This window comes from Papaver somniferum, chromosome 6, assembly GCF_003573695.1.
Source record: "Papaver somniferum cultivar HN1 chromosome 6, ASM357369v1, whole genome shotgun sequence".
Taxonomy (NCBI): domain Eukaryota; kingdom Viridiplantae; phylum Streptophyta; class Magnoliopsida; order Ranunculales; family Papaveraceae; genus Papaver; species Papaver somniferum.
This window is the reverse complement of record NC_039363.1, coordinates 122,884,551-122,902,859: the sequence shown is the minus strand read 5'-3', so window position 1 is coordinate 122,902,859 and position 18,309 is coordinate 122,884,551. Positions and strand designations below refer to the sequence as shown.

Below are 18,309 nucleotides of genomic sequence, written 5' to 3'. Positions count from 1 at the left end.
TCTTCTTAAACTATCAAATAATTCTTTAATCCTCACCATCCATCACCATTACCAAAGGTAACAGTTCCACATTCTTTTACTGATTTTTCTCATTTTAAACTTTGCCGATATACTTAACAACTTCAAATACATCATTTTTTTCTTCTTTCCTAACTTTCCTAATCTCAACAGTTCCTTAAAATCTAAAATAAAGCTTTCAATGGAGCTTTTATGGAGGAAGAGAGTGATAGAGAAGAAGAGAGTTTAACTAGTACAACAGTTGCCACGGTAGGAGGGCCGACCGAAGAAGAATATGAAGAAAGGTTTGTATGCGACTACTTTCGTCCCGTTCCAAAAAAGTGATACTTTCGCCCGTTTCAGTAAAAGTATCGGTGAAAGTAACACTTTTCTCTAAACGGAGCGAAAGCATCACTTTTCCCGAAACGGGACGAAAGTATCACTTTTTCTGAAACGGAATGTGAAAGTATCACTTTTTCACTTAAGCAATGGTACTCAGTGAATCTTCCTTTCGATGACTTATTTTCCATTTCATTCTTTTTTAGATAATTTTGTTTTCTTACAACACAAGGTACAGTAAATCACACTAAAAGATAATTTATTTTCCATGTCGTTATTTTTGTAGACAATTTCGTTTTCTTACAACAGAAGTACAGTAAATCGCTGAAAAAAACATAAAAAAAGCACATATAAACACAGTAAGGAACCTCTAATGCTGACCATCGTTGTTCATATTTCTGGTCAGTTTATAACTTCTGGTATTTCCCCGAATTTTTCCAAATCTCCATACACCTTTCGCTCTACCTGCCTGATACATGTACAAATTGGGTTATGCTTGAGCATATTGGAATATATGATGATGGGCTCCAAACAATACGGTCTTACAATAAATGGAACTCTAACTTTAGGCAAAATGATAAACAAGATATCTGACGAGTACTGGAGAACATAACCGAGAAAATGATAGTGATAAAGCAGATGCTAACCTTATTTCAAGCTGGATTTTTCTGTAGTTTACCATCCAATGCGCTTTTGTAAATGAAGAAAGCTACCATGTAACCACTGTACAAATGTCATGTCCCTTTTGTCATGTCCTTTTGTCCTTGTCTTTTAGGGGCTAACCTTCTTAGTTGGTTTCTTGAGTGAAGTCAGTATTGCTTTAGTTGTAAGCGTGTGAGTCACGCACTGGCCTGGCGAGTGTAGTCCATTTAATTGTCTTGCGGCAATTGTCTGAAGGGAACCAGTAAATGAATTATTGTTTTCGTATCAATCTCTTATCTCTCCTATGCTCTTTTCTCAACCCTAACTCTCTTCTCATCTCTAATTCCTCTATTCTCATCTTAATTCTTCTTAACCTAATATCAAGAGCTGTTCTGTATATCAATTGTAGTGAATTCACTACAAGTGGTATCAGAGCACTCGATTCTGAGTGACCCTAAATCATGGTGAGTAAACCTGAGTTTGAAGCTCTTATTAAACAGCTAACATCAGTTATTCAGTTTAATGAGAATTTAGCAAAGGAGGTGTTAGAAATTAAAGCTAAGCAGGATTCGCCGTCTCCGCTGCTGCTCACAACTATGATGGACGTGTTTAAAACTGAATCCAGGAAGTTATTGGAAGAATTCAAGGACAAATCAACTAGATCTAGTGGACCAATATTCAACAATCCATTGGTTCATAACACACAGGAGTGAACTGTTAGTCATTTTCTACCTGGTGAGAATTCTAATTTTGCTCATACACATAAACTCAAGGTTGATTTTCCTATATTTGATGGAGTAAATCCTAGGTCATGGGTAAGGAAGTGTACCAAGTATTTTCAGTTGCACCAAATGAATGAGGAACAAAAGGTACATGTAGCTTCCATGTATTTAGAAGGTAAATAAGATGTATGGTTTCAGGATTATCAAGTTGGGAAGGAGGTTGTTAGATGGGAGACGTTTATGAAGGATATTTGTTCTCGTTTTCAAGAGTTGGGTCATGATTACATAGTGGGGGAGTTTAACAAATTGAGTCAAGTAGGTACTGTTTCAGAGTACCAAGAAACATTTGAAGAACTCTAGGCACTAATGTTAGCTAAGAATAAGCACCTCACGGAAGAATACTTCACATCAAGCTTTATCAGTGGGCTGAAGGAAGAATTAAGAATTGCGGTACAAATGTTTCCCCAACTACTTTAGAGAAGGCAATCTACTTGGCGAGAATGCAAGAGATGCTTTTTGACAGTTCCAACAAGAAGGCCAAGATTAATAGACCACCACCATTGTACATCCCCAGAGCCACAGAAGTATGGTGTCGAGCCCAAAATCTACATCTCCTTCACCTAGAGGCTCAATCCCTAAAAGTCCAAAGTTTCCTCCAATAAGAAGACTCACTTATGCTGAAATGAAGGCCAGAAAGGATAAAGGATTATGCTACAATAGTGATGAAGAATTCAAGGCTGGTCACAAGTGTCAGAGACAACAATTATTTATGTTGGTGGCTGATGAAGAGGAACCAACTTTGTCTGAAGAAGATTCACCCTCTAATTCTCCCTTAATACAAGAAGTAGCAGATGAGGATGTGGAGATATCAGTTTATGCCCTGTCAAGTAATACATCCCCAAGCACCATTAAGATTCATGGCATTAATTTAAACAAGCATCCCATTACAATTTTGGTGGATAGTGGAAGTACACACAACTTCTTAGACCCTGAGATTGCAAGGTTAAGTGGTTGTTTGATAGAACCAACTGCCAAGTTCCAAGTAGCTATAGCAGATGGAAACCAGTTGATGAGCTCTTCGAAGTGTCATAGTTTTCAATGGGAAATACAGGATAATAAGTTCCAGTTTGATATGATGATCCTACCTCTAGGAGGGTGTGACATGGTGTTGGGAGTAGATTGGATGAGGGGAATCAGCCCTGTAAAGTTTGACTTCAAGGAGTTATCTGTCTCCTTCAGCAAAAAGGGAAGGAACGTAGTATTACAAGGCATCACTGAATCCGCCAGCATTTCTCTCATGACAGGCAAGGAGTATGAAAAGTACAGGAGGAAACACGAGCATGGATTCATGGGGCACTTATCCTCTCTTACTGGTGAGGAAGAACAAACTTTAACACCACCCACCCACCCCCCACCCCCACCCTTCCCTACAACCTTTATTAAGTTCTTTTCAATCCATTTTTCAAGAACTCACTGGCCTTCCTCCCACCAGAACCCATGACCACCATATACCACTACAACCATTGTCAGTTCCACCAAATCAAAGGCCTTACAGAATTCCTTACATTCAGAAAGATATAGTGGAGAAATTGGTCAGATAAATGCTAGCTTCTGGTGTCATTAGGCCAAGCCATAGTCCATTTTCATCTCCAATACTCTTAGTCAAGAAGAAGGATGGCAGTTGGAGATTTTGTGTGGATTATAGGAGGCTAAATAAATTCACAATCAAGAATAAGTATCCAATACCTGTCATTGATGAGCTTCTTGATGAATTGAAAGGTGCCAAGGTGTTTTCCAAGATAGATTTAAGAGCTTGGTATCATCAAATAAGAGTTTCTCCTGCTGACATTCAAAAGACAGCCTTCAAGACACACCAATGGCATTATGAATTCTTGGTAATGCCATTTGGGCTTACAAATGCTCCTGCAAGTTTTCAAACTTTAATGAATGATGTTTTCCAGCCTTATTTGAGAAAGTTTATTTTAGTGTTCTTTAATGACATACTCATTTATAGTCCTGATATGGAAACTCACATTAAGCACCTAACCATCACCTTGGAGTTACTTAAGAAGCACTCCCTCTTTGCTAAACTCAGTAAATGTTCTTTTGGACAACCACAGATTGATTATCTAGGTCACATTATATTTGGGGAAGGTGTTGCAGCTGATCCTGAGAAGATTTCCTGCATGGTTAAATGGCCAGTTCCTACTTCACTTAGAGATCTCAGAGGGTTCTTAGGGCTTACAGGGTACTACAGGAAATTTGTTAAGGGTTATGGCCTCATATGCAAGCCCTTGACTGAGTTACTCAATAAGAACAAGTTTCAATGGAGTGATGCAGCTGAGTCAGCCTTTCAACAACTTAAGGAAGCAGTCACCACTACCCCTGTGTTAGCCTTGCCAGACTTCACCAAGCCATTTGAAGTGGCAACAGATGCTTTTGATGTTGGAGTTGGAGCTGCATTGATGCAGGAGAGGAGGCCAATAGCCTATTTCAGCAAAGGTATGGGCAGCAGATTCTTGGCTATGTCTACTTATGAAAAAGAAATGATGGCCATAGTTTTAGCTGTCTCAAAGTGGAGAACTTATCTACTGGGTAACAAGTTCACCATTTATACAGACCATCAAAGTATTAAATACTTTATGGACCAAAGAATCCATTCAGTATTACAGCAGAAATGGCTCTCAAAACTTTTGGATTATACTTATGAAATGAAATACAGGAAGGGTGTTGATAACTTAGTAGCTGATGCTTTATCTAGAGTTAAATTTGGGGAGGAGGGTGCTTGTCAGGCACTAACTCATGTACAACCATCTTGGCTACAAGAAATCCAAGATAGTTACACTAATGATGCCCTTGCCCAGACGTGGATACCTGAAATATCAACTAAGAACCAAGAATCAGGTGATTTTACTTTTCAGCAAGGGATCTTGAGATATAAGAAGAGGATATATATTGGACAGAATGGTGGCTTGAGGAAGACTGTATTAGATGCCCTACATTCTTCACCTATTGGAGGACATTCAGAGGGGCAATTAACTTATCAAAAGGCCAAACTCTGTTTTTATTGGACAGGTATGAAGCAGCATATCCTTACGTATGTCAAAGAATGTGATGTTTGCCAAAAACTTAAGGGTTTCAACACTTCACCAGCTGGCCTGCTTCAACTTTTACTTATTCCAAATCAAGATTGGGAGCACATTTGCATGGACTTCATCACAGGGATGCCCAAATTGAGGGAAGAGAAGTCATACTGGTAGTGGTAGACATATTCACCAAATACAGCCATTTCATTGCACTCAGCTACCCTTATACAGCTGCTTCAGTTGCTACCAGGTTCATAGATAATATCTTCAAGTTACATGGCATGCCAAAGTCCATAGTATCTGACAGGGACAGTATCTTCATCAGCAATTTTTGGCAGATACTGTTCGCTAAGGTAGGAACTTCACTATATCTTAGTACTGCCTAACATCTACAGACAGATGGACACACAGAGAGAATAAATGCTTGTTTAGAATCATACTTGAGATGCATGACTAGCTCTAGACCTACTAAATGGGTTTCATGGTTACCTTTGGCTGAATGGTGGTTTAACACCACTTATCACACAATCTTAAAGTTAACTCCATTTGAATCCCTGTATGGATATGCTCCTCCATAGTTTGGTGTCCTTTCTTCTCAAGCAGGGATTCATGCTGCAGTTGAAGACTATTTGCATCAGAGACAAGAAATGAGTCAAGTTCTCAAAGAAGCTTTGGAATCTGCTCAACACAGAATTAAGCAGCAAGCAGATAAGAAGAGAACTGAGAGGTCTTTCAATGTAGGAGATTGGGTTTACTCAAGGCTACAACCCTATAGACAGTCAATAGTGCAACTGAGAAGGAATTTGAAACTAGCTGCTAAACTTTTTGGGCCTTATCAAATTGTGGCTAAGGTAGGTGTTGTGGCTTATCAGCTGAAGCTACCAGTTGGTTCCAAGATCCATCCTACCTTTCATGTTTCCCAACTGAAGCCAAAGCTAGGTGCTGGGATAGTAGCTCAGACTGTTCTACCAACAACTGATGGCAAGGGACAGCTCCAGATGGTTCCTGAGAAGGTTCTGGCTACCAGGAGTATTGTTAAGAATCATCAAATGTTAGCTCAGGTGCTGGTGAAATGGCAAGGCCTGACTGATAGTGAAGCCACTTGGGAGGACACACAATTAATGAAAACACAGTTTCCAAAGCTGATCCTTGAGGACAAGGATCTTTTGGAGTAGAGGGTATTTTTCATGTCCCTTTTGTCATGTCCATTTTCCTTGTCTTTTAGGGCTAACCTTCTTAGTTGGTGACTTGAGTAAAGTCAGTATTGCTTTAGTTGTAAGCGTGTGAGTCACGCACTGGCCTGACGAGTGTAGTCCTTTTAATTGTCTTGCGGCTATTGTCTGAAGGGAACCTGTAAATGAATTATTGTTTTCTTATCAATCTCTTATCTCTCCTCTGCTCGCTTCTCAACCTTAACTCTCTTTTCATCTCTAATTCGTCTATTCTCATCTTAATTCTTCTTAACCTAATATCAAGAGCTGTTTCTGTATATCAATTATAGTGAATTCACTACAACAAATAACCAAAAGATAAAACTATTTAATCTCTAATGAAGCTGGGAAAGCTCTTTAGCCGCAGATATTACAAGGAATTCAAATTCAATTTAAAATCTAGAAAGGACCTGATGATAGTCGTAATAAAACTTGAAAACGAGAGGCCCTGCAAGAACAGACAGGAGTGTCAGTCAATATTAGCAGATTGCAGAAAAACTAAGGTGTACATGAGTTTGCATTATTAACACCATTCGAAAATATGGTGTTACTGTAAACCATATATGAGTTTTCATTTGAAATTACCTGAAAAAATAATCGCAGAGGCCTCGAAAAGAGTATACCCGCAATTACTGTAAACCCAAGTTCGCAAAATTGGAAATTGTTAGTAAGGATGTTAATATCTTGAAAATCCTACACTAAACTCCTCCGCACAAAGCTGAATCACACATTATGAAGAGAAGAGAATTAAGAAATGTATACCCAAAGTGCAAATATGAACTATCCAAAACTAAAGATTTCATTTCGTTTAGCTAAACAACAACAGAGATACTTTGTTTAGCTGAATAAACTGTCTTTTGCTTATCGGTAAGAAAATTGTTTTTTCAGAAGTTTCATTGTGCTTAGCATATGTTTCCAACAATAGATATCAATCCAAAATTATCGCTTAATTTTACATGCTTCCCCTTTCAAAGCCAAAGCGGATGACTGCCCTCTTTTGAATGATCTCATGCTCGATATACTTAAAGCCAATAGAGCACCACCCAAAATTGTACCAAACCTAATACCTGAAATGCTTCTGGTTAGCATGAAGGAAAGAAATCCTTCAAGACAAAGAAATGAACCTGCACAACAGACAATAACCCACGAAGAAACTGTAAATCGGCAAATTCCATCCCTCAAATAATAAAACACTGTAAAATGGCGCACTCGACTAAGATACACAGGTCTGTACGTACCATATAGAATGCCAAGTAAGAAATGAGGAACTTTGTCAACATTTTTCTAATCATCCGTTGATGAGGTTGCAAAAGTTTTCACAAAAGAGTAAAGGTTGGTGATATGAACTAGCGTAATGTTTTAGTCTTCTAGAAGCACTGAGAAATGAAATTTCAACACAAAAGGCTCAGGATAACAAAATAAAAGGTCGATATCCATACTCTCCTTCTCTGCATTTTCTTTTAACTCAATCTGATATGCTTGCAGATCATCGAGTGTGTTCTTGCAGTCCTGGATATGCTGGTTTATCTCCTCTTTGAACTTGTCCTGTATGATCTTCAGGCGCTCTTGTTGCTCTGCAAAATAATGAAAGCTATCAACCCTCATAGTATATATAGAATAAATTTCGTTTACTATCCTCAGCAGCACTGGAATTTATCTCAGTGCCTAACTCAAAAATCAATAAATCACCTTCAGGTTGACTGCGGCAGCAGTCATCTAGTTAGCTATTTACTTCTTGTACTCTAGATGACGATCCACAAGCTTGCAGCAAGCTCTTGATTTTTACTAAACTGCCAAAGACACCTTAAGCACATAGAAGTTAAGCCAGAAAAACAGAAAAAACTGAACGATTCAACTGAAACCGACCTATACAAAACATTACAAACAGAACGATTCAACTGAAAAAGTCATAAAACGAGATAACTTTATTCTATTGCTCAAGCACAGAAGCTGAATTCAGTTCCATTGCATCCAACATTTTATTATATTTTTTCTTTAATTTTATTGTACCGAACAGCTACTCACCATATCGCACTACTCCAACAACATTTTGCAAGCAAACTATCACCTAAAACTACTCTCGTTTCTATAAGTACGAGACATTCACCAAAAAATCTTGTAGAATGAAAATACAAGTTCATGAACTAACCCCAACTATCTAAGTTTTCAGGTGAAATAGTTATCTTCAAGTTACTTTCAAGTTATCTTCCAAGATACAGGTAAAATAGTTCTGAAGCTCAGACCCTCTAAAGTATGTCAATATTTCCTGCCAATCAGGTTGGTTCTACAAAGAAACATCAAACATGACATCCATTAGTTTCGTCCCAATATCAGTGTACAACCAAGAGCAGTAACCATACGTGCAGTAGAAAAAACAGACGAAGCACTTACATTGAATCGATCCAAATTAGGCTTCAACTTCCCAGCCTTGGAAACCCTTAGTTTTGGCCCTGCCACCATCACCAGCTTTACTGCCTTATTCATGAACTCTGCTGCAGCATCCACTGCTGCTTCGAACCCCAAACTATTACTCAACTTGCATTCCCACAATAAACACTCAAAATAAACACCTAGCAAAACCAACACTCCAATATTGAAAAACACATGTGACTAAAGGCTCTCAACAAAATGTAGGATGCGGTATCAGTATGGCAGATAAATTGCAGAATGGAACGTAGATTCTAACTTGGGTGCTAAGCAGAATGAATCAAAGAAATCGTCTTCTCTGCCCCCACTCATTCAAACTTCTCAAGAACAACCCCTAACTCACTAAAACGTAAAATCATCACCTGAAACTTGATATGATCTGTAATTTTAAACCTAATCCGTCAATTAATTCAATTCCCAACTCAAATCTCGATCGGAATCTTATAAATGAAACCAACCTTCTAAATCTGCAATCGATTCAATAATAGCGGAAACCCTAATTCCTAATCTTCACAATAATTATGCAATTCAACTATCAATTCATCTGCATAGTTCTCACGTCCGAAAACCCCAGTAATTATTCAACTATCAATTCATCTACCTGATTTATCCTTTCCCGTAGCTTGAATCGATTCCTTCAATCAATACCACTACCAACAATCATTACATGATCTTTTCTCTCAATTTTCATCATCTCCTCTCTAGATCGAACCACGAAGGAGAAGAAACAACGAAGTTTCTCTGTTGGAGTTTAGGGGACTACGAAGAAAAAACAACGAACGAGAAGGAAGAAGAAAGAAAAAGAAAAAGGAGGTGGTCGGGATTAGGAGGGGTCGGGATTCGAACCCGCGACCTTTAGATGACTTTACCCTAGAATTTACTAAACTGCCCCTCAACAATTACAACATTTCCAACCTCTGTGTCCTTTTTTCTGCCCACGAAATTTACGTGATTACCCGTCGTGTTGTGTTATATTTACGCTAGTTTTAGTGAGAAATAGATGCATGGAGGGACTCTTTAGTCCTTTCGTTGTTGATTGAAAATGGTTTGGGACACCAAAATTCAATTTTTTTGTGTCAATTAGGGCTGCACAAGACCCGCCCGCCAAACCCGCCCGTACCCGCTAAACCCGTGGGTTTTTAGTCCATACTCGCCCGTTGTGGGTGCGGGGTTGGTTATGAAAAAAAACCCGTTATATGTGGGTGCGAGGTTGGTTTAAGCTATTACCCGCCCATACCCGTCCAAAAAACCCGCAGATTATATACCATTAGATAAAACTAATCCTACCCGTCCATTATGAAATCCTAATACTAGTAGATAAGATCACTGATAACCCTCATTCCTTTTCTATACTCTTGTCTCCGTTCGGCCTCTCCTCTTCTTCCTCCTCAGTTCTTCTTCTTCACCTACGAACGACAATTACCAGAAATCGACAACAACAACTTCGAATTTTCACCAAAAATCGACAACAATCGAAAAATAAACAGATTCGGCACTTAATCTTCATCTGTGAACTTAAGTAAAACATGTGTGTGTGAATGAGTATTGAATTATAAAGCTGGTTTAAGCGGGTTTAAACCCATACCCGCCCAACTCGCCCGCTATTTGTGGGTGCGGGGTTGGTTTAAAAAAAAAACTCGCAGTATGTGAGTGCGAGGTTGTTTTCATCTTATACCCGCCCATACCCGCCCATGTGCATCCCTAGTCAATTGATCACTTACTATTTAGAAAAAAAGTGGTCATATAGAAGTCCTCACTGGCTTCGCTCGTCGGCCCTATCATTTCCGCTCCGACCGTGATTCCACCGTCCGTCCAGTTTTACCAAAGGGAATTTTGAGGTTTCTAATCTTTAATCTTTTAATATAGCACACACGTGAAATGCACGTGCTCGCTTAACCAGGAGCAGGAGGTAACGGCAAAGTTAACGGAAAAGGGATTTGCCAATTAATAGTTATAAAGGGATTAATGCAAGATAGCTATTTATTTCGAGAGGGAGACACAAAATCCCCCATTTTTGGCTTATTGCATTAAAAAGTACTACCTTAATTTTAGCTTATTGTGATAACAAAACCCAATTTGCCATATTGTGATGATTGCTACAAATTTGTGAATCTGTGAATGATCTTAGTTGATTATTTTGTTATGAGAATGTGATGTTGATTCTAATACTGCTGGTCCTCGTTGATTATTTAATTAATTGACCTTTTTATGAGTTATCTCTGGTTGATGGTGATCTAGTTAGTTTAATTGATCTGTTGAATACTTAAGAGATGATCTTCAGTGCTCTAAAAACTTTGAATATGAACTAATTTGCAATCTTATTATTATCTAGAGTTTGATACACGACAGAAATGCTCAACAGGTAGGAAAATCCTAATTCCGTGGTTGAGCAAAAGTGTTTCTCGGAGGATCACTTCTATATACGCATAACTCCTTGTAAACTCTTAACTAGGAGTTAAGTAATAATCATGTATAAATTTAAACATGGCAACTATAATACACCTAGGGATATACATGCCATCTTAACAACTGAATTCAGGCACTGACATTTTGTTTGTAGGTCACACCTTTCCTTGGAGATTTCAGTTTACCAAAATTTTATTTTACATATTCGAGGCAGTCAATCGACGAAAACAAGAAATAAAACCTTACAATAAGCTTCTTTTTAACAACATTTCCCTTACAACAACTACTTCTAATCTTCACCAACAGTCCAATACCAATCGAAATCAACACTTCATCTTCAACTGTGAACTTCCTAGGTACGAAACATTTGGGGTTTTGATTTTTTCTCATTCATTTAAGATTAAGATTATATATGAATCATACAAAATATAAATGGGTTGAGAGTGATTTGTTATGTCTAGGGTTTGAATAAAGATTTTGTTTGTTTCCAGGGTTTAAATAATTTTCAAGATTCAATTTTAAATCAGTTTCAGGGACTGTATTACATCCACTAGTTCGAAATGGTTAGTACTAAACGAAAATCATCTGAAATGGTTGAAGAGGAGCCGAAACAGAAGAAGATCCCCGTTCTCCCATGGATGAGAGCTCCTATAAATGTTAATCTTATTGAAGATATTCTATTGGAACATGTTCCTGGTCTTGATCCCAGGTATCCCCTCTCCCTCTTTATCTGTCATTCACTTTCGGTGTTTCTGATTGTTTCTTTGATTATTGAATTATTTTTGTTTAGATTGGTGGAGGCATTAAGTAATATCAATGAGAATTTTACTACATTGTATCCAATTCAATATGCAGTATGGAAACAAACAATTGGACCTGGTCAATTCGAGAGAGACCTTTGTATTCATTCACCAACTGGAAGTGGAAAAACCTTATCTTATGCATTGCCTATTGTTCAATCTCTTTCAACACGGAATGTTAGACGCTTACGCGCGTTAGTCGTCTTGCCTTCCCGTGATTTGGCAGTGCAGATTCGTCTTCGAACGTTGGTAATTGATGTGTTAATTTTCTAGAGTTGGGCTGTTTAGTGATTTTTTTTTCTTTTTTTGCATTTTATAGGTAAAAAGTGTATTTGAATCTATAGCACCAGCTGTGGGGTTAACTGTTGGTTCAGCTATCGGTGGTAAAGGTAAAATGTCAGATGAGATAGCACAGCTCATTAAGCGGCCTGAGCTCGAGGCAGGTGTTTGGTATGACCCAGAGAAAGAATTAGAAAGCGGAGTTGATATTTTAGTGGCAACACCTGGAAAACTGATGAACCATATTAAAACAACAAAGGGATTTACTCTTGAGCATCTTCAGTTTCTTGTAAGTGATAAACTGTGTGAACAAAGTTATCTATGCACTATTTTTAGACTGAAATTCTTCTACTCTAGTTTCTTATGTTTATATGAAGCTAGCAGAAGCACCTTTCCGTTTGTTTGTCCCTTCCCTCAAGTTTTCTCGTTGATGTATCAACTTGCTATGCTTGTATGAATAGATTTAGACTTTAAACTCGTAATCTCGCCCTTCAAATGATGAATCTAAGGACATTGACTGTCTGGAGAGGTTCTGTATACGTACCATACTCAAGTAGATATTTTGTTGCTAGAGCAATTTTGTGTTTACAGTTATATGTGTGGTATGGGATTCTGAATTCGTAATTAGCTTGTGCCTTGCTAGTATGACATTCTAATTTTGTTAAGTGATATTTCACTTGTAACCTATAAGGAATTCAAAAAGTTGACGAATATCTTGGCAAGTTAGATTTGTCACATGATTGTATGCTTAGATACTAATGATTAATACAAATTCATTGGCGTCAATTGATCAATCTAAATGATTCACTTGACGAGAATGTTCGGGTTTGTTTCTGCCAGGTTTAACTCCTATCACTCTAAGCTCCCTATCATTTTGGATCAGTAGTCAGTATTGTCGTAACCCAAGGTTCATCATGCCTTTTGAATTAAATCAATGGCATAATGTCTCAATAACTAAAGGCATGGGTCATTGAAACTGTTTAGTTAGAAGAATCACAACAAACATATCATTGGCCAGTTCTATCATAGGACCTCAGCTAACTGTTGTAAGATAATATATATAAGCTTACATACTTGAGATTTTCAGGTAGTTGATGAAATAGACAAGCTACTTGGAGAGGAATATCAAGATTTTCTTCGTGCTGTGCTTCTATTGACCCGTTCAGATGAGGAACACCAGTTTTCACATATGAGGGCTTCTCAATCTTTGTTCGGTCCCCTGAGAACTATAAGAAGATCGTAAGTTTTATATGATCCCATTTTGATACTTATTTTGTAAAATCAATTGTTTGTTAACTTCAGATAAATTAACCTTTAAGAGGACTGGGACAGATTTGTCCGCTAAAAGTTTACCTGATCGAGTGCCAATACATTTCGTCAGTGCTCCCGAGTTTGTTTTATTACAGTATGATACTACATATACATGTAATAACAAACTATGCCAATGACCTTAGAAAACCGCTGTTGCAGGATGATTATTTGAATACTCCACGGTTGTGGATTTGTCAGAGGCCATTTCCGTCTCTCACATAGTCTGCAGATTTCTTTAAGCCAATAGTAAACCTAGTCACCTTCAAAATATCTTTTTTTTGATGTAGCGGTAATGAAAGGGGGTTTAAAGGTAAATCTTCCCCGAGGCTTGTGAAGATGGTTTTGTCTGCCACTCTGACCCAAAGTCCTAGCAAGCTTTCCAAGCTTGATCTGCATCATCCTCTGTTTTTGTCAACTGGCCGCTATAAGTTACCTGACAAGCTACAATTATTCAAATTGGTACGTCTCCTTGAGCATTATCTTACTAAACAGTCCGTTCCTTTATTTTATTTTTTATTTTGTTTGAAGCATCAATTCATTCCTTTGGAGGTTCTGTATTATTTCCCGTACTTGGTTACAGAAAAGAGCAATCTGGTTAGACTACTTTAATATTGTTAAATAATCTATGTATCATGTGAACATTCTTTTAGTAACCTTCTATTTTTAAGAGATTCCAAAGTTATTCTTTTCATCAATTCACGTATATTTTCCTTTGATTTCTTTGTTCAGACATGTGAAGTAAAATCTAAACCTCTTTACTTGGCGGCACTTCTGCATGAGCTAAAAGGAGAACAAAGTGTTGTTTTTGCAAAATCTAAGGATTCAACTCACGAACTTTGTACCATGTTAAATTGTTTTGATTTGCCCTTTAAGATCAAAGAATATTCTGCTTTTCAACCTCAATCTCTACGAAGGTAAATCCTGTACTGATTAAGAAAATCTACGTTTCAACTTCTGAGCTGTATATGTACTCTGCAGCCTGAAGGTATCACTCGGTTATATTTGCAATACTAGAGTCTGTTTGATGCTGGATATTCTCCTTAGTCATATTCCGTCCTTCGTTTGCAGCAAGACGCTCGAAAAATTTCGGGAGGGAAAAATACAGGTGCTTATTGCTTCAGATGCTATGACTCGTGGTATGGATGTTGCAGGGGTGAGGAATGTGATTAACTACGCTATGCCTTTCCATGTTAGGACATATATCCATCGCGCAGGTCGGACTGCCAGGGCAGGGAATAGTGGGCATTGCTTCACCTTTCTGGCAAGAAATCAGGTATACGAACTCTATGATTTCTTTGCAAGACATTTGTCGAAATAGGTAATAATACCAGAACAAGTTCCTTCACCCTTTTTTACCCTATATCTAATAGTAAAGGACGGCCTATCAATTTGTATTTGTTATTTATTAAGGCTTAGTAGTCTAAAAGAGCATTAGGTTTAGTCTGTCAAAAGGTTCTCGATGATGAGGTATAAATGAATAATTTTGAAGAAAAAAAAAAGATCCTTTACCACTTCTTCCCATCGAACTAAAACAAAAAGTTCTTTAATGTTTAATGTATTCAAAAGAAGAGAGGAAACAGGCCGACATTAAAGTCTTTTCGATGAACTTTTATCTTGAAACACGATTTCTCTTTTCTGTTGTGTAATATGTGAAACTCATTTTCTACTAGTCTGCTTAATGTCTTCTTTTTTCACTGATTTTACATTTCAGGTTGTTGAGTTTAAAAAACTTCTGAAAGAAGTTGATAAAGACTCTTGTAGTGTTCATAATGTACCCGAAGATATATTCGAAAAACTTAGCTCAGTTTATGATTCTGGTAGTTTCTCAATCTTTATTTCCATAAAAGAATATACAGTAGTCAATTTAACTTGATCAGAACTTGAGTACTAGGTTGATCTGAGTTAGCCTATCTCTTAAGATTTCTACTCTATATTAAAACAGCAAAGCAGAAATATAAGGAGTGCATGCAACAGGAGAAGTTCAAAAAAAGACGTCAAATGAACTTCCAGTCTTCCAGAGCCTCGGAAGGAAGCATGGAGATCAGCCAGGAAGTGGAATAGTCAAACGATTTAGGGTTTGGTATACTCCCATCACCAAACTTTGGTTCTTCTGTATGTAAAAACTAGTTATTGCACAAGCCATTTCTTAGAAAGTAAATGTGATAGTAATGCGAATAATTCCTTTTTTTATGTTACAGTAATTCCTCAAGTGAAATTGTGTACCAAAATGTTAATTAATATTTCAATCACATGTTTTAACCAACAACTTGAGACATTAATGCAATCCAGGGAGATTTCTGGTGGGGAAAGGGATGTTACTTAAAATGTTTTTATTTTTTGTGCACACCAGTAGTTATGGGAAATTTAGGGTTCAAAAAAGCCAATAAAATGAAAATCGCTATGATGGCCAAATTAGCCTGGAGATTAGCTTCTCAACCAAAGGTTTTGTGGCCTAGTATTCTAAGAGACGAGTACTTTTAAAATACAACAATTTTTCACACAAAAAAGCATTACAATGAGACATGGATATGCAAATGTATTAAATAGGGTGTCAATGATTCACAAATTTAGCTGTTTGGAAGTAGGGGTCCGTGGTTCAAAACTAAACTCTTTTAACACTTGCATCCGAGTTCAAAACTAAGCTCTTTTAGCACTTGCATCCGAGTTAATCTATTCAGATACTCAGAAGTGGAACTTAGATAAAGTTAGAAATAACTTTCCTTCATGTATCTCAGATAAAAAGTATAAAGATCAAACTTTTCCAGACATAAATGGGAAAATGGAAAAAGACATCTTAAGATGGCTTTTAACTAACAATGGTAAATTCACTTTAAAATCGATGTACGATAAATTGCATAACAATGTACCTAACCAGACTACGCAGCCCACGGTCGTCTTATGGAAAGCTTTTTGGAAGTTGAATGTATTGCAGAGAATTAAGATCTTTTTGTGGAAATACATCCATAGCACATTATCAATTAGGAAACTGCTAGGTCGTTAGTTAGAAAACATAGACTTACATTGTATTTTTTTGTAATCATCCATGCGAGTCTCTGAAACATTTTTTCTTTTGAATGTGCTTAAACAAAATTTGTATGAATGCTACCACCGTTGCTAGGTTTGAATTATAACTTAAACCCAGACCTTCTATTGACGAATCTTTACTCTAACGGGATTGTCGAAAATTCAGAGAATAATGTGATAGAAATTGTAGCCACAAAATGTTGTATAATATGGAAAGAAAGATGCTTGAGAATTTTCCAAGAAAAATCAAAAACAAGTTTGCAGAGATCTTAAATTTTGCTCACCTTCTTTGTTAAATCTTTCTTTTGAACTGACATCAGGATGCACAACTGTTTTAAGACCAATACCAATACCTCTTACAATTCATAATACTAATAACACCAAAAGATGGATTTCACCTGAACCAAATACATGTAAAATCATTTTTGATGCTTCATGGATTAATGAAAATAATCTCACAAGTTATGGACAAATCTTACGTGCTGTAATAGGTACAACTATCCAAGCTGGATCTGGGACCATCTATGCCTCCAGCCCTGAAGGCGCAGAAGCACTGATTTTGCTCGAAGCAGCAAGATGGGCGACAGGCACGAGTCATAAATTCTTATGGATTGAGGGAGATTGTAATGGAGTAATTGATTTCGCACAAGGTCAGGAAAACACAATTCAACGGATAAATCAAGCAATTATTTTTGAAGCCATGAGGGTTCTGCTGACATATGAGTCTTTTTTGGGTTTTACTTTCAATTGTAAGAGTAGTAATAAGGAAGCAGATGCTCTAGCAAAACATGCAAGAATCCAATGTGCACACAAACAACAATGGGGACAAATGCCACCTTTTATTCATTATGCTTTAGAACATGACACTATGTTTTTACTTTCAAATGCTATATTTTCACATTCTGAGTGTAACAACTTGTCGAAAGTTCCCCATATCTCAAAATTCACAAATGAGATAAGGGAAGCCAACATGGTTAATAGCCTCCCGTAATTTTGTGTTGTTTCAATATATTTTTAAAGAACAAAAAAACTTAAGACATTAACTCAATATTCAGCCTCTTAACCACACCGAGTGGAATACCATATGAAGTAAATTAAATTTCCAAGCAGGCTTATTGAGTACAAAATGTCTATTCACTTGCATTACTCTCATTTGTATTTTCAGATACTCTGACGTCGAAATGTTTTTCAAGATAACCTTAATGTTGGGAAACTTGCCAAGAGTTAAACAAGATCCATTGGGAAGAATGTTTTTCAAGATAACTTAAATGTTGGGAAACTTTCCAAGAATTAAACAAGATCCAGTGAGATTTTTTATGGGGAAAAGTTGTTAAAAATCCGAAAGAGAGGTCTTCAATAGTGCTATAATAAGAAAAATTAAACGGATTGTAAAAAAGCGGGGGTCTAACAACCACACCCAATATTTCGTTCGGCAACCTGTATGGACTAACTCCAATATAATTCCAAGAGAATCAACTAGACAATCAAACTCAATCAAGGAAAAAGATCCAAGAGTTATACCGCAATTTCTCAATACAATCTGCAATAAAACAGATAGAGATATGTGGGCCTGATAGAAATAACATGATCGGTACCAAAGACATATGTTCAAGTGTCAATCAATTTCAATCAACAACCAGAGGTTGGATTTACCAATTGATTGAACAACGCAGAACCTGTGATATTTCAATTATATAAACAAATATAATACGAAAAAGAAATAACACAGACACCAGAAGTTTTGTTAACGAGGAAACCGCAAATGCAGAAAAACCCGGAACCAAGTCCAAATTTGAACACCACATTATATTAAGCCGCTACAGACACTAGCCCACTACAAGTTAACTTCGGAAGGAATGTAGTTGATCCCTAACCAAGCCTCACACCGATTAAGGTACAGTCGCGTACCTTACGTTTCTGAATCCTATCATGACTCTACGCACTTGATTCCCTTAGCTGATCTCACCCACAACTAAGAGTTGCTACGACCCAAAGTCGAAGACTTTATAAACAAATATGTCTCCCACAGAAAAGTCTATTCTGATAGATAAATCTGTCTCCCACA

The 18,309-nt window shown here is 37.2% G+C and overlaps 1 protein-coding gene and 1 long non-coding RNA gene across 5 annotated transcripts; one reads left to right on the top strand and one right to left on the bottom strand.

Annotated features, from left to right (window-relative positions):
• Nucleotides 1-4,598: 4,598 nt before the first annotated feature.
• Nucleotides 4,599-9,231, bottom strand: LOC113289121. Of its 4 annotated transcripts, none has more exons than XR_003330862.1 (6): nucleotides 8,389-9,231; nucleotides 7,687-8,281; nucleotides 7,236-7,571; nucleotides 6,583-7,121; nucleotides 6,408-6,445; nucleotides 4,599-5,398 (listed from the first exon to the last, which is right to left on the bottom strand). It is a non-coding gene; the product is annotated as an uncharacterized LOC113289121 (long non-coding RNA). The 4 variants fall into 4 exon arrangements; XR_003330863.1 differs by lacking the exon at nucleotides 4,599-5,398 and having other exon boundaries at nucleotides 6,254-6,445; nucleotides 7,687-7,800; nucleotides 8,147-8,281; XR_003330864.1 differs by lacking the exon at nucleotides 4,599-5,398 and having other exon boundaries at nucleotides 6,254-6,445; nucleotides 7,687-7,787; nucleotides 8,147-8,281.
• Nucleotides 9,232-10,429: 1,198 nt separating this feature from the next.
• LOC113289120 (DEAD-box ATP-dependent RNA helicase 1-like) lies at nucleotides 10,430-15,493 on the top strand. The gene is made up of 10 exons (XM_026538301.1): nucleotides 10,430-11,186; nucleotides 11,322-11,539; nucleotides 11,621-11,879; nucleotides 11,950-12,198; nucleotides 12,997-13,148; nucleotides 13,508-13,679; nucleotides 13,950-14,134; nucleotides 14,289-14,493; nucleotides 14,932-15,037; nucleotides 15,163-15,493. The coding sequence occupies exons 2-10, from the start codon at nucleotides 11,391-11,393 to the stop codon at nucleotides 15,279-15,281; spliced, it is 1,596 nt and encodes a 531-aa protein (XP_026394086.1). The 5' UTR covers nucleotides 10,430-11,186; nucleotides 11,322-11,390; the 3' UTR covers nucleotides 15,282-15,493.
• Nucleotides 15,494-18,309: the final 2,816 nt, after the last annotated feature.